This window comes from Trifolium pratense, linkage group LG1 (genome assembly GCF_020283565.1).
Source record: "Trifolium pratense cultivar HEN17-A07 linkage group LG1, ARS_RC_1.1, whole genome shotgun sequence".
Classification (NCBI taxonomy): Eukaryota; Viridiplantae; Streptophyta; class Magnoliopsida; order Fabales; family Fabaceae; genus Trifolium; species Trifolium pratense.
In genome coordinates this window covers 46,438,037-46,452,065 of record NC_060059.1, presented here as the reverse complement: position 1 = coordinate 46,452,065, position 14,029 = coordinate 46,438,037, and the positions used below count along the sequence as shown (strand labels likewise).

Sequence of the window (14,029 nt, the reverse complement as noted above, 5' to 3'; positions counted from 1 at the left end):
AACCAGAATATGAAATGGGTGGATTTGTTGTTTGCAGGTATTTGATATGACTGTGTTTGTTTATCTTAAAATATATCAAATCAATCACATTTTGGCTTACTTTATCGGGAAGTAGTTTCCTTTCACCTAAGGAAAGGATGTGCAATTTTACTTCAAATTAAGATTATGGTAATAAATTATGGATTATGATGTGTCATGAGATTGACGTGTCATGAGATCATGGATTCAGTGGCATATAATGCTAAGACTTTAATGCAATGCATATGCATGTCATGAAATCTATTATTGTGGTAAGACTTGTGATGATTTGTGGCGGTAAATTGAATTTCCAAATGGTATTTGCATTTCTTTTAGTTGTTTTTTACTTGGGACTGTTACTTATTGTATATGTGCATATTAATTTTTTGGCAATTTTCTTAATGTTGTTTTTGGGAATTGTGGGGGAACTTTAACCTGTTATAACTGTAACTTTTTCCAACCAGCATTAAGCTTCATTTTTGTACCTATTGACTTGTTAATTTTTTGTACCGGTCAACAGGGAAAATGATTTCAGTGTTGATACATTTGATGACCGAACAGTAATAATTTGTGATCAGGTATGGTCATTACCGTTATTACCTAATGTAAATTGTATTTAACTATTTTTCTTTTGTCAAACAATAAGTATATTTTGGTTGTTGTCCAGTGTGAGGAGTATCATGTTGGTTGCTTGCGGGACATTGGGCTATGTGAGTTGGAAGTAAGCACCGAGCCTTATAGAAAATAAAATACTTGTGTTTTCTTTTTCATTTTTTATCATCACATATTATTCTTACTACAGGAGCTTCCAAAGGATAAGTGGTTTTGTTGCAACGACTGTAATCGAATATATGTGGCTCTACAGAATTCAGTTTTTGCTGGAGCAGATACCATCTTCCTTTTCTGAACTAATAATTAGGAAGCACGAAGAGAGGGGGTTATGTACGTATGGAAGCATGAATGATATTCAGTGGAGAATTTTAAGTGGAAAAAGTCGTTATCCCGAGCATTTACCGTTACTTTCACGAGCTGCTGGAATTTTCCGAGTGAGTGTTTACGGCTTCTTTATTACTCGTTTTAATGAGATTATTTACAAAATTTTACACATTAGTTATTCCTTTACAAAAATGCCTCTAAGGTGGCTTTTCAACACACATTTCACGCATAGGATTATAGGCCTGCAGCATGCCGAGTGCTGTTGTTCCAACAATGGATTTAGGATATATACTCTAATATCATCTTATAATTTGGACTTGTGATGTAATTCAATTTGACAAAATCAGTTTATGAAATGAGAACCATCCAATGTGGGATCAACACACCTTACACCCATTGAAGGCAGCCCAAAGAGGCCATAGTTACGGCGGCTTTGCAACAGCAACTATTGAGTTTTCCCTTTTGGGGGTGTTACTGGGATTGGGGATTCTCTTGCTCATTTAAATTGTGAATTAGTTTTTGGCCGATCCTTTTAACTGTTTTGAAATATATACATCTTGAAAAAGCCTATCTAGGTTTGCGGCACTTGGTAAACTTCTGTTGTTTCCTCTTCTTTCGCTATCTCTCTGAACTCATTTTTATATTTCCTATTTTCACATCCTAAATTCATTATGATTTCTATTGATCACTGTTTTCTCTCTCTTATGATTGTTCCCCCTTTTGGTGAATTTTATGAAGTTTAAAAAGTTTTACAATTTCTATTGATCACTTTTTGAAAACTTTAAAATGTCTATTTATGTCAAAATTGAAGGAAAGAAGATTGTAAATAGAAGCCATTGTGGCTGCATTTTTCTTTTGGCAAATGTTCGACGTGAAAGGATGAATAAGTCTTATAATTTTGATGTTTTGAATTCAAACTGTGATTTAGAAAGTGAAATGCATAAATGAAGGGGCCAAATGGTGCAATAGAGTGTAACCGCAACAACTCAAAAATCCAAGGAAGTTCGATGGTTGGCCTAAGCGAAAATGGAAGAGAAAGTACCTCTCTCTGCTGCCAAATAGGTTTCCTCTTCTCTATTACTTTTATTGTTCTTACTTTCTTCTAACTTGAATTGCTTTTTCAAAATTCCAATCCGTTTATTTTGCTGGAAATCTACATAATGCCAAGACTTTTGTAGTGGCTTTAACCATATGGTAAGCAAGAATGAGACTATGTAACAATTGATATGGACTATTCTTGTTCTAATTTTCTGTTGTTTTTTTATCGTTTCTTTGTTTGATGTAGCAGCTTGACCATAAATATATTGTTGCTTTCTGGAACACAGTACATTGCGGCTGAATTTATCCTCACACAAAAAAATACCGACTATGACAGTTTTTATGAAGGGATAAATTAATTCCTCAACTACAAATTAAAGTTTAAATTTGACTCTGTTGACTGTGAGATTTTCATTGCAACCAAATAAATTCAATAAGCAATTTTGCACTCACAAATTCTAAATTATGCTTAAATAACATTTGTACCATATCTATTAAATCAGATGAACTAACTTAAATCAGATGAATTGACTTAAATCTGGTGATCTGATTTTGTACTCACGAATTTTAAAATATGCTTAAATAATATTTGCTCTTATTCTTTCATCTTTTCAAAGGATCACAATTCATAACCTACCTCTAAAGCATCCCTGACTAATGCACTTACTAATGCATAATCTTAGTGTTATGGATTTTGAATTCTTCAAATATATTTTTTAATCAATAGGTTTACGATTATTTAAATATGCTAGTTTTAGGGTCTTTTGGTTGTTTCGGTCATTGATAAATATTGAACATATTAGAGGCAAATCTATTGCTTATACTTTCAGTTGTGGATTTGCAACTACAGTGAATCAACAACTCTGCCACTATTGGCCGCTGGGTGCTTTAGAATTAGTTCAAGAAGTTAACCAAAACACTGTCAGACCATTTCTTTCAGCTATTGTTCCTAATTATTTTTTTTGTCTTACTTTGTTCATAGGAGATTTTTATAATTTCCTTCATATTTTCTACAAAGCGGCTTTGAACTGATATTTGGCGACTCTTGTTTTTTTAGATAAATTAACTTATCATTTTGTTTGAAAATGTTTATTTTTTTAAAAGATTTTTTACTATTGAAATGCTAGTTTTTTTAATATTTGATTTTGAATGTTTTACCAATTCTATCATTTATATTTTTGAGCTGCTAATCTATATGTTTTTCATACTGTTAACTCTCTTAATATCATATAAACTTGGTGTAGCGTTTGATCTTTTACTTGGTGCATAGTAGCTGTTCTATAGTGGAAAATGTTTTTGTTCAAAACATCACCGTTTTGTAGGTTTGTTCACATTTTGATTTCCTTAGTTTAATGTTAGGACTAAACCTACTCTAACCTCTGTTTTTCTGGATTTTGAGATAATCTGTCTGTTTGGGGTTTTTTAATTGCGTTCTATTTTTTTTTTTAATTGTTTCTTTATTACTATATTAGCATGTGGAGTAACATAATTGAGCTAATCGGTGTTTCAGTCGAGCAGTTGGCTACTGATTTTGGCCCCATCTTGGAGACACAGTTCCAGTCCTCTAATCAACTATTGTACTACTGCTTCAGAAAATGATGAAGAGCTTCGTGAAGACAGTTTGCAGGTGCCATATTTGTTTATTACCCATAACTTTGTACTGTGAAATGTTTGTATATATTATAAACTATTAGTTATGTATTCAATAATGCCAAAAAAATTCTGTAGGCTCTGGAGAGTTTTCTTCTAAGGTGTACAAGGGACATTTCTGTTTATTGTGACGAAATTCTTCATTTGGCACTAGCATATCTGAGTTTATAACCCAAACTTTACTGACAACATGGAGGAGGATACTGATGATGAAGGTCATGAAGAGGAGGCGGATGAGTATGTGGCTATGTGGTTCCCTTAATTGTCTGTATGGTATTCATATTTGCACAATATTCTTCTTGTTAATAATGTCATATATGCAATATTATTTTCCAGCGGGAGTGCAAATGAATATACAGATGATGATGCCAGCTGGAAAGTTCACAGAGCAGCGGCTAAATGCTTAGCTGCATTGATTGTTTCTCGTCGTGAGTTGCTTTCAAAGCTGTATGATGAGGTAACCTTGCTTTCACTTATTGGTAATCTGTAAATAAACTATTCTCTTTATTTTTTTGAGATATTTATGTTCTTCCATCATTTTATACCCGGGTAATGAGTAAACATTTGGTTTCCTAGATTTATAGTTTTTTTTAGAAGTTTTGGTATCCATATGTTCTTCCAATAAAATTTCTTTTATCCCAAAGAAACTGTATAATTGTTTGTGGATAATGCTGTTCACTCCCTGTTATAATCTTCAGTTACATGACTGCCTAACCTTCAATTTTCTGCATTACAGGCTTGTCCAAAACTGATTGACAGATTTAAAGAGATAGAAGAAAATGTCAAGGTAGGTTAGCCTTTTTTTTGTTGTCTTTTATGATCCAAGATTGTTTATCTTACATGGATATGTTGCAGATGAATGTATTTAATACGTTCATCGAGCTCTCGCGTCAATCTGGAAATGTCACAAAAGGTCATCTGAGATACGTTCATTGAGATTTGAAAGAGGTCATCTGAGATACTATATTTTACGTTGAGAATCATCTCATTCCCATTTTTTTTTTTCCATATTCAGTGTGGAAAGTTGACATAATTTCTATTGCATTTCAATCTTATAACTTTACTTTGTTTTCATTTTTTCCAGAAAAGTGGTTTCATTTATCAATCACAAGTTTCATAACATTGTGGTCTGTGGCAGGGTTGCAATGCATCTCTCTTATAATTTTTGTAATGCCAATATTTTTTTTCAGTAATTTTTTAGTTTGTTGTCGATGGCTTTGTTCTCAAGAAATGAAATGAATGTTAACAGGCATCCTTGGAATAAGGGGAAGACTGTTCTTCTCATAAGGTGGTTTGTGCCCAGCAAGCTGAAGACCTAAAATTGAAGGAAAAGAGGAAGCGGGAACGAGAGGTATGAAAAATTTGCCTAGAAAGAAGCGCAGAAAGTTGGAACTAGAGAGATGTTGGATGGTTAAGGTTGGAATGTATTTGTTATTCCCCACTTTCTGTTCCACTTAAATTGAAATGCATAAAATTGCAGGGTGAGGGGACAGATAAGAATGAAAAGGCTGGATTGACACATGCTGATCTTGCTTACCGACGTGCAAAAGCAGGAAAAGCCACCACAAAGAGGGCACTAGACTCTGGCAAGATTTTGAAGAAGCCTCAAAAGAAATCTAATATATCTAATCCTTCGCGAAAGCCTTCCTCTTCAAGGATAGAAGAAATGCAAAGAGAGGTTCTGGAACAGGAAAGAAGGCAAAGAAGTCATTCAAAAGCAAGTCAAGGTATCAATTAAAAATCTATCTCATTTTTTAAACTCTTATCTGATCCTTTTAGGCATTGATAAAAATATTAATTTCGTTCTTGATCAACTCATAAAAATGTCTTTTGTTTCTGTTATGTGATTGATGTGGAGTTGTGGACTGAGGCTTTCTAGAGGGCAACTTAACAAATAATGATATAATCCTTTTCATTTTCTTGGTGCTAAAAAAAAAGTCTAAACATTTTTACTTCAATCCTCCATAACTCTCCCAGGTATTTATGTGCGTATAGTAACTATGATGTTCATAGTTGTAGTTTCCCTGTGTTTTGGGTTTTATTTTTGTCTGTCCCCGTATACTACCCAGGTGATGCTGCTCTATTTTCCAACTTTACCCTTTTATCAAAATTCAAATACTTTCATATACCCCTCCAATCAAAACAACATCTCGCGTAACATAGTAACCTCTTGGCAGCGGTTTCCTTCCCTTTATTTCTCCGATTCTCCAACTGCTATTTTCTTCTTATTTTCTTGAAAGTTCGGTTGCTGAAAATTTAGAAAGACGAGACTTGAATTTGAAGGAATTTTGAGAGGAAGAGAGGGATCGAAAGAGGTTGACTTGAGATTTGAAGGAGGTGATCTGAGATACTACATGTTACGGGGAAAATCATCTAATTCCCATTATATTTTTATTTTTATTTTTTCCATTTTTTAGTGTGGAAAATTGACATAATTTCTATTGCATTTCAATCTTCTAACTTTACTTTGTTTTCATTTTTTTCCAGAAAAGTGGTTTCGTTTATCAATCACAAGTTTCATAACACTGTGGCGGGGTTGCAATGCATCTCTCTTATAATTTTTGTAATGCCAATATTTTTTTTCAGTGAATTTTCACTTTGTTGTCTATGGCTTTGTTCTCAAATTGAGAACCCAAAATCTGCACTACTCACTAACTCAAGTTGTTTTGCATATTATGTTGTGCAATACTCTTGATATATTCAAAGTTCATCTATTTTCATATCATCCTCTCTACCTCTTTTGTTTTTTTTTATCTAAATCTTTTTAAATCACAATACTTTGGTTTTTGTTTGTTTACAATGTTTGATCTACTTCTACTATATTTTGAACGTATAGCTTTTGTCTTTTCTATGATCACTTGCGCTTGCAAGTTATTATTTTTCACCTTGGAGTGAGACTACATTGATTAGAATTTAGAACCTACCATTTTTTATTTTCTAAAATCAACATTGTATTGTAGTGTTGGAAGAGTGAAAATAATGAATCTGAAGAATGCTTTGCCTTTGATAAGGTAATATTGGTTTCCATTACCTCTGTTTCAGGCAATGTTTTAAAACCCGGACCAGTGATCGACCCGGTCATGGCACTGGGTCACTGGTTCACTGGTCAGACCAGTGGGTCACTGGTCAGACCGCATGACTATTGACCCGGCTTATATAAAAAATTTAAATATATTAACTTGAATTTCATAACAATAAAATTTAATAAAAAAAAAATTTCTTCAAACTTTTTTCAATAAAATTTCATATATTTAAAAGAAAAAACTTAAAAGCTTTTCATTTCATCATTATTTATATTTTGATTCACATATCTAACCGTATAATATTATAATTTAGTCAATAAAAGTATTATTATATCATAATTTTTAAGTAGAACAACATAATTTATAAGTCCAAAAAAAATAATGCATAATTCAATATATTATATTAAAATAAACAGTGAATATATATTAAATTAAAAATAATAAGGAAAAAAATATCAATGTATTTATTAATACATGTCATGGTGTTTTATAACTAATATACTAGTATTAAATATATTTCAGTTATTTAGAATAACACATAAATGTGAGTGGCCTAGTGGTAGTAGTGATGTTGTTGTATCCAAGTGACCTGAGTTCAACTCCCATATGCAACATATTTAGAATTTTTTTGAAATAATTGATTTCCTCTTCAAACCGGTTCGGTTCACGAGTGCGGGTTAACCCGGTTCCCGGTTCAACCATCAACCCGGCCGGGTCACAGCGGTTTTCGACGGTTTCAAAGCAGAACCGGTTCTGCATGCTAACCGAGCCGGCTACTCCACCGGTTCCCGGTCCGACCGGTCAGACCGGCCGGTCCGGTCCGGTTTTTAAAACTATGGTTTCAGGCTTGATTTTTATTTAAACCGACAATGTTTGATTCGAAAACGATGCTTCTACTCTTAAACTAAAATGTTTTCCTTTTAATTAGTCTGTGTTGTTTAATGTTACTGGAGATTTTATTGTGTGAATCGACTTATATTAGAGATATCCAAATATAATAGTCCCTAAAATTAATCATTGTATTTTTTATTTTGCACGGGCATACCGTAAACTAAATGACGATCGTCTGTTGGCAGTTGACATAGAAGAGAGGGTGTGAAAGGCACAAGTTACTTGGGTTAGTATCTTTAACAAGCCTATCATGATTTCATTTTCACACTAATGCCTTTTCAGCTATGTTTGCAATTCTACGTGGATTTAATGTTTGTTTTTTGTGGCTTATTGTTTTTTGATGCAGAAAAATTTGCATAGAAAGAAGTGCAGAAAGTTGGAAACAGCTAGAGAGATGTTGGAGGATGACGAGCAAGATGACAAACCAAAAGTAAGCCCTCGTTACCTGTTAACTTTATATGGTTAAGGTTGGGATGTATTTGTTATTCCTCATTTTCTGTTCCGCTGAAATTGAAATGCATAAAATTGCAGGGTGAGGGGACAGATAAGAATGAAAATGCTGGATTGACACATGTTGATCTTGCTTACCGACCTGCAAACGCAGGAAAGGCCACCACCAAGAGGGCACTAGACTCTGGCAAGATTTTGAAGAAGCCTCAAAAGAAATCTAATAAATCTAATCCTTCGCGAAAGCCTTCCTCTTCAAGGACAGAAGAAATGCGGGAGCTATTCCAGACGAAGGATAAAAAGCCATAATAGAGAGGTTCTAGAACAGGAAAGAAGGCGAAGAAGTCATTCGAAAGCAAGTCACGGTATCAATTAAAAAATCTATCTCATTTTTTAAACTCTTATCTGATCCTTTTAGGCATCGATAAAAATATTAATTTCGTTCTTGATCAACTGTGATTGATGTGAGGCTTTCTAGAGGGGAACTTAACAAATAATGATATAATCATTTTCATGATCTTGGTGCTAAAAAAAGGTCTAAACATTTTTACTTAATATCCACCATAACTCTCCTAGGTATTTATGTGCCTATAGTAACTATGATGTTCATAGTTGTAGTTTCCATGTGTTTTGGGTTTTATTTTTGACTGTCCCCATGTACTACCCAGGAGATGCTGCTTTGTTTTCCAACTTTACCCTTTTATCAAAATTCAAATACCTTTCATACCCCTCCAATCAAAACATCTCGCATATCATATTAACCTCTAGGCAGCGATTTCCTTTCCTTTCCTTTATTTCTCCAATTCTCTAACTGCTATTTTCTTCTTATTTTCTCGAAATTTCGGTTGCTGAAGATTTAGAAAGATGAGACTTCAATTTGAAGGATTTTTGAGAGGAAGAGAGGGATCGAAAGAGGGTGACTTGAGATTTGAAAGAGGTGATCTGAGATACTACATTTTACGGTGTGAATCATCTAATTCCCATTATATTTTTATTTTTATTTTTTCATTTTTAGTGTTGAAAATTGACATAATTTCTATTGCATTTCAATCTTCTAACTTTACTTTATTTTCATTTTTTTCCAGAAAAGTGGTTTCGTTTATCAATCACAAGTTTCATAACACTGGCAGGGTTGCAAAGCAGCTCTCTTATAATTTTTTTAATGCCAATATTTTTTTTCAGTAAATTTTCTCTTTGTTGTCTATGGCTTTGTTCTCAAATTGAGAACCCAAAATTTGCACTACTTACTAATTCAAGTTGTTTTGCATATTATGCCATGCAATACTCTTGATATATTCAAAGTTAAACTATTTTCATATCATCCTCTCTACCATTTTTGTTTTTTTTATCTAAATCTTTTTAAATCACAATACTTTGGTTTTTATCTAATTCTTCTACTATATTTTGAACGTATAGCTTTTGTCTTTTCTATGATCACTTGCTTGCAAGTTATTATCTTTCACCTTGGAGTGAGACTACATTGATTAGAATTTAGAACCTACCATTTTTTATTTTCTAAAATCAACATTGCATTGTAGTCTTAGAAAAGTGAAAATAATGAATCTGAAGAATGCTTTGCCTTTGATAAAGTAATAAAGGTTTCCATTACCTCTGTTTCAAGCTTGATTTTTATTTAAACTGACGATGTTTGAATACCGTACCGTAAACTAAATGATGATCGTCTGTTGGCAATTGGCTTAGAAAGAGACTTCTCAGGTATTTCCACTTCTCTAGTTCTTGATGTTATTGCTTATTTTTCTTCATCTAGCACTGACATATCTGAGTTATGACCCAAACTTTACTGACAACATGGAGGAGGATACTGATGATGAAGGTCATGAAGAGGAGGAAATTCAATTGAAATTCAACCATCGAAAATAGTCTATTAGGAAATGAACCACATTCTAAGTGATTGAAATTGGCACTGACAAAACCTTACCTGTATTCCATGCAGTGAAGTGAACCGACTAATAACATCTGCATCAGAAGTAACTTTTTTCACGTTGTAACCACGCCAATTGCGGTACAAATTGGCATCAGTTACTTCGGCTTTGAATAGCATCCATTTGTTGACAAACAGGTCAAGCTCTCGAGGGTAAGGAGGGGAGCTAGGATCCTACACACATAAACATCCAAAGAAGTCCTTGGTAATAAGAATATATGAAATCAACATGTAAAATGGAGAAGCCAATGGATGAAATAAAGTTACATTGTTCATATAATCCAGCAAATCTTGAGCTGTCAGCCCCACTACTTGAAAAACAACACGATCAAACATGACAAAAGTTATTGATCTTGTATCATCAATAACTTGGAGATGAACCTTGTACCTGAAATACACAAGAGCAATGTCAACTATATGCTTGAATAAATGTGAGGTCATTGTAAATTCCATACCTAGGTACGGGGCATCTAGCACTTATCACAGTATAGCTGTCCTGAAACAAAATTGATCCTAGAAGCACATTTAGTGCAAGCCTGGTAAAACCAACCAGCATCCATATCGAACTCACAAACCCACGCCAACACGGAACCACGACATTTTTATGTTAATAAGTAGGATGTTGAACTTCTAAGTTAGGAAAGGAAGCACCTGATAAGCAGGAAAAAGAACAAAAAGTTGGGATAACATATTTATAATTGATAGGCAACCTGAGTAGATTCAATGAGATCCTCGATTGTCATCCTAGGTGTCTGCAACAAATCATCGGCCACACTTAGGACAGGAGGTACAAACATCTGACTAACAACTTGAGTTAGTTCCACATTTGCAGCAGTCATCCTATATTAAGTAAAAATCACAAGATCAATAAATACACACACTTGGCCAACAAAGTAGAAGTGACAAAAATAATAGGGAAAGTGAACAGACTATAACAACCTCTATGTAGCTAGCTACATCAGGCATCTCAACATTCAATAATAGCTTTGTTCCATAGAAAGAGTTGGAGACTCCCATAACACCTAATGGATCATGGGAAATAAGTAGGAGTTTGACGGTGGTTCTGCAAGTGCACAGAATCGCTACCAAGTAATAAAGTGATAAGTTATCGTTCTCCACAGGGATTGTGCCAAAGGTTACTAGTTTCGCTTAGGAATATGATTGTTGCATTCGCTTTGTGTATTTAAGAATGTATCTTTGCATGTATTTTAGTAAATTGCAGGAAATAAATGCAGAAAAATAAATGACTGAAAAATAAATTGCGGAAAAGTAAAAGATGTGTGTGTGACCACACGGGGTGGTTAAGTGTGGTCGGATCCCTCCCTTACTCCTGCTTGGTGGCTTAATTATTTCTTTCTTTAAGGATTTAGACTCTTGAAAATAAGTTTGAAGCAATATCTGTTCCTATTTCTATTACAAGCTTTTACAGAGCCTAGTGAAAGGTTGCCTTATCTTTATTTAGACATCATGATCCAAAACTCCACTTTCTCGTTTGAACTTTGGTCTCATCGCCCTAGGTACCCCTAAATTATAAGCTGTCACTAATGGCCTAAAACTAGTCACCTACCCACAGGCATACTCTGCAAGGTAGAAATTAACGTTCTTTCCAATCCTATACTAAGACGGCAAATATTGAATTTAATGGTCTCCTATAGGCCCTAATATGTCATCCTTCGGTCGAGATTACTAGCTTTGTTTCCTATGTGATATCCACTAGGTCCTTAGATTTTATTCTCATGTGATAATATTAAAATAATTAAAACCAGACAACAAAAGAGTTTGAATAGAAATAACTAAAATTCATAAATATTATAAATATTACAACCAAACATTCTTATTGGCAAGGAGTTCCTTGACCTCCTTGCCTCCTTCTTAGAGTTCTCCTAACTCTCTTGTGAATATTCAATGCTTTGAATATTGTGGGATGAATAATTGTGAAGGAGGAAGACTCTATTTATCGTTTTACAGCTGGGTTTGAGCTTTTTCTGCGCCTTCATCGCACCTATCGTGGCCACGATGGCGTGTATTTTTGACTCATCGTGGCCACGATGGATCTTATCGTGGTACGATGGAAGATTTACTCAGGATTTTCTGCTTATTTTTCAAGTCATCATCGTGCCACGATGACAAGCCATCGTGCCACGATGGTAAAGATTTTCAGCAGATTTTCTTTAATTTTACCAGTCTTCTCATCGCGCCACACCCAGACTCATCGTGGGTACGATGGTGCGCTTCTTTATTCCATTTTTGGTCTTTTTTGCTGCTTTTCCTACTTTTCTTGCTTCTGGTCCTTGTGTCTTCACTTTTCCTGATATTTCCTTGCTTTTGGTCTTTATTTACTATAGAAACTACTCTAATCTATTACTAAAAACGTCATATAATTGGCTGTCATCAGAGTCCTATAGATCACAAGACAGGAAATAAAAAGACACGAAATTTTATATGCCAAAATACTTCTTAAGCTTGCATAGTTGAAGTATAATTATGACAGGAAGTGATGGATCATGACCATCAAGAAATTGCTGCATTTTTACAGCATAATCATCCCATAAGGTACAATGTACTCCCTCCGTCCCAAATTATAAGGGAAAATAAAAAAATCACATTTATTAAGAAAAAGTAAAATATGAGAATGTGAAGTATGTTTTTTGTGGGTTTTCCTTGGAATAAGTTGCATAGAAAGATTAAAAAACAATTTTTATTGGTTGTTGTTTATTGAGAAAATGAGAGAGAAGAAATTAAATGCAATTTGCATTTAATTTTATAAAAATAAGGAAAAAACATTCTTGAAAATGATTTTTTCTCTTATAATTTGGAACAAAAAAAATGAGTTTTTTTCCCTTATAATTTGGGACGGAGGGAGTATTATATTCCCTCTACAAAAAATTAACATTGCATTACTAGCTTAACACACAAGTAAAATGGGGTAGATGATTGAATACAGTGGGAAAATAGATCTAGGGAATCAAACTCACTCCAAATCTTCGAGGGTTGCATCCATTATCTTACTTATTACTTATCTTGCCATTTTTATGGGTTTCTTTCATAGCATTTTTTTCAACATGACCAATAACATCTATAAACATGGCAAAATTATAATCGTAAGTCATAAATTTAACAATCTAACCAATAATCCTGCTTAAATATGAACTGAAACCAACAACGATGAACACAACATACCAAGAAACTGATCCTCTTTAGTAGCGGCAAAAATTTCCGTGAAAGGCATGAAATTGAAATGATTTGCGGGTATCTCGGAAGCTTTGACTTTGATCATTTTAGTTCCTTGCATGAAATTGAGTTTGTGTTTATGAGGAGTACTCTTGAAAGAAGAGTCATTCTTAGCGACCATAAATGTACCATCCCGGATTTTTATCCAAGATATTAGTTAGAATTTTGCTTAATTATAAAACGTACAAATATTTTTCTTCTTTTCATAAAATAAAATAGTTATAAAAGAATTGAAATGAGATTTATTGAAATATAAACTTAAGTAAAAATGAACAATAGTTTGAAAATTTGCAGCGGAAGAAAATAGAACGACGAACTATTCATTACATAAAATTCTCAAATTTACAAAACCCAATTTTCCCCGCACGTACGCGCTTCAAGCATCACATATCATGGTTTTCTCCTTGAATACCTAAAATGTTGGTTGTAAGGGTCAGTTTCCTTATCCACATTGTATCATACTCACCATAAGAAAATGTTACAAAACAATGACAAAACACTTCACCTTTTTAAAAAAAGTATGATTATTAGTTTTTCTAAAAGCTTTAGTGGTTATAGTACAAAAGTGAAAACCGAAACAGAGTAATAGAGTATGAAAACACATTTTATCACACATCTAAAATTAAATGACTGGCCAAAAGAGAAGAGGAAACCATATTAATCCATTTTGCTTCAGTTTGCTAATTATCCTTATATTCCATCTCTCTTTATACGAAAACAAGCAAGAAAATAAATTACCAAACATATCCATACACACCCACTGAAACATATATTAATAACATAGCAATACATATAATAATCAGCATGTCACGAAACCAGTATTAGTGCAATTATTCATAATATATAATATATA

The 14,029-nt window shown here is 33.6% G+C and overlaps 2 protein-coding genes across 12 annotated transcripts; one reads left to right on the top strand and one right to left on the bottom strand.

The window, feature by feature from the left end:
- The first annotated feature begins 921 nt into the window (after positions 1–921).
- Positions 922–9,318, top strand: LOC123904952 (cullin-associated NEDD8-dissociated protein 1-like). Of its 11 annotated transcripts, none has more exons than XR_006808291.1 (16): positions 922–1,064; positions 1,883–2,016; positions 3,503–3,619; positions 3,721–3,879; positions 3,979–4,099; positions 4,379–4,429; positions 4,498–4,590; positions 4,727–4,809; positions 4,892–4,993; positions 5,123–5,369; positions 6,603–6,653; positions 7,742–7,782; positions 7,903–7,986; positions 8,088–8,368; positions 8,858–8,965; positions 9,089–9,316. XR_006808291.1 is itself a non-coding variant. In XM_045954555.1 (7 exons), the coding sequence occupies exons 4-7, from the start codon at positions 3,833–3,835 to the stop codon at positions 4,576–4,578; spliced, it is 300 nt and encodes a 99-aa protein (XP_045810511.1). In that variant the 5' UTR covers positions 922–1,064; positions 1,883–2,016; positions 3,503–3,619; positions 3,721–3,832; the 3' UTR covers positions 4,579–4,720. The 11 variants fall into 11 exon arrangements, 1 of the variants encoding a protein (XP_045810511.1); XR_006808292.1 differs by having other exon boundaries at positions 4,727–4,769; positions 9,089–9,315; XR_006808290.1 differs by lacking the exons at positions 4,498–4,590; positions 4,727–4,809 and adding an exon at positions 6,130–6,205 and having other exon boundaries at positions 9,089–9,312.
- Positions 9,319–9,888: 570 nt separating this feature from the next.
- On the bottom strand, positions 9,889–12,473 carry LOC123895200. Its single transcript, XM_045945435.1, has 5 exons — positions 12,400–12,473; positions 10,656–10,785; positions 10,401–10,441; positions 10,213–10,333; positions 9,889–10,119 (listed from the first exon to the last, which is right to left on the bottom strand). The coding sequence occupies exons 1-5, from the start codon at positions 12,471–12,473 to the stop codon at positions 9,889–9,891; spliced, it is 597 nt and encodes a 198-aa protein (XP_045801391.1).
- Positions 12,474–14,029: the final 1,556 nt, after the last annotated feature.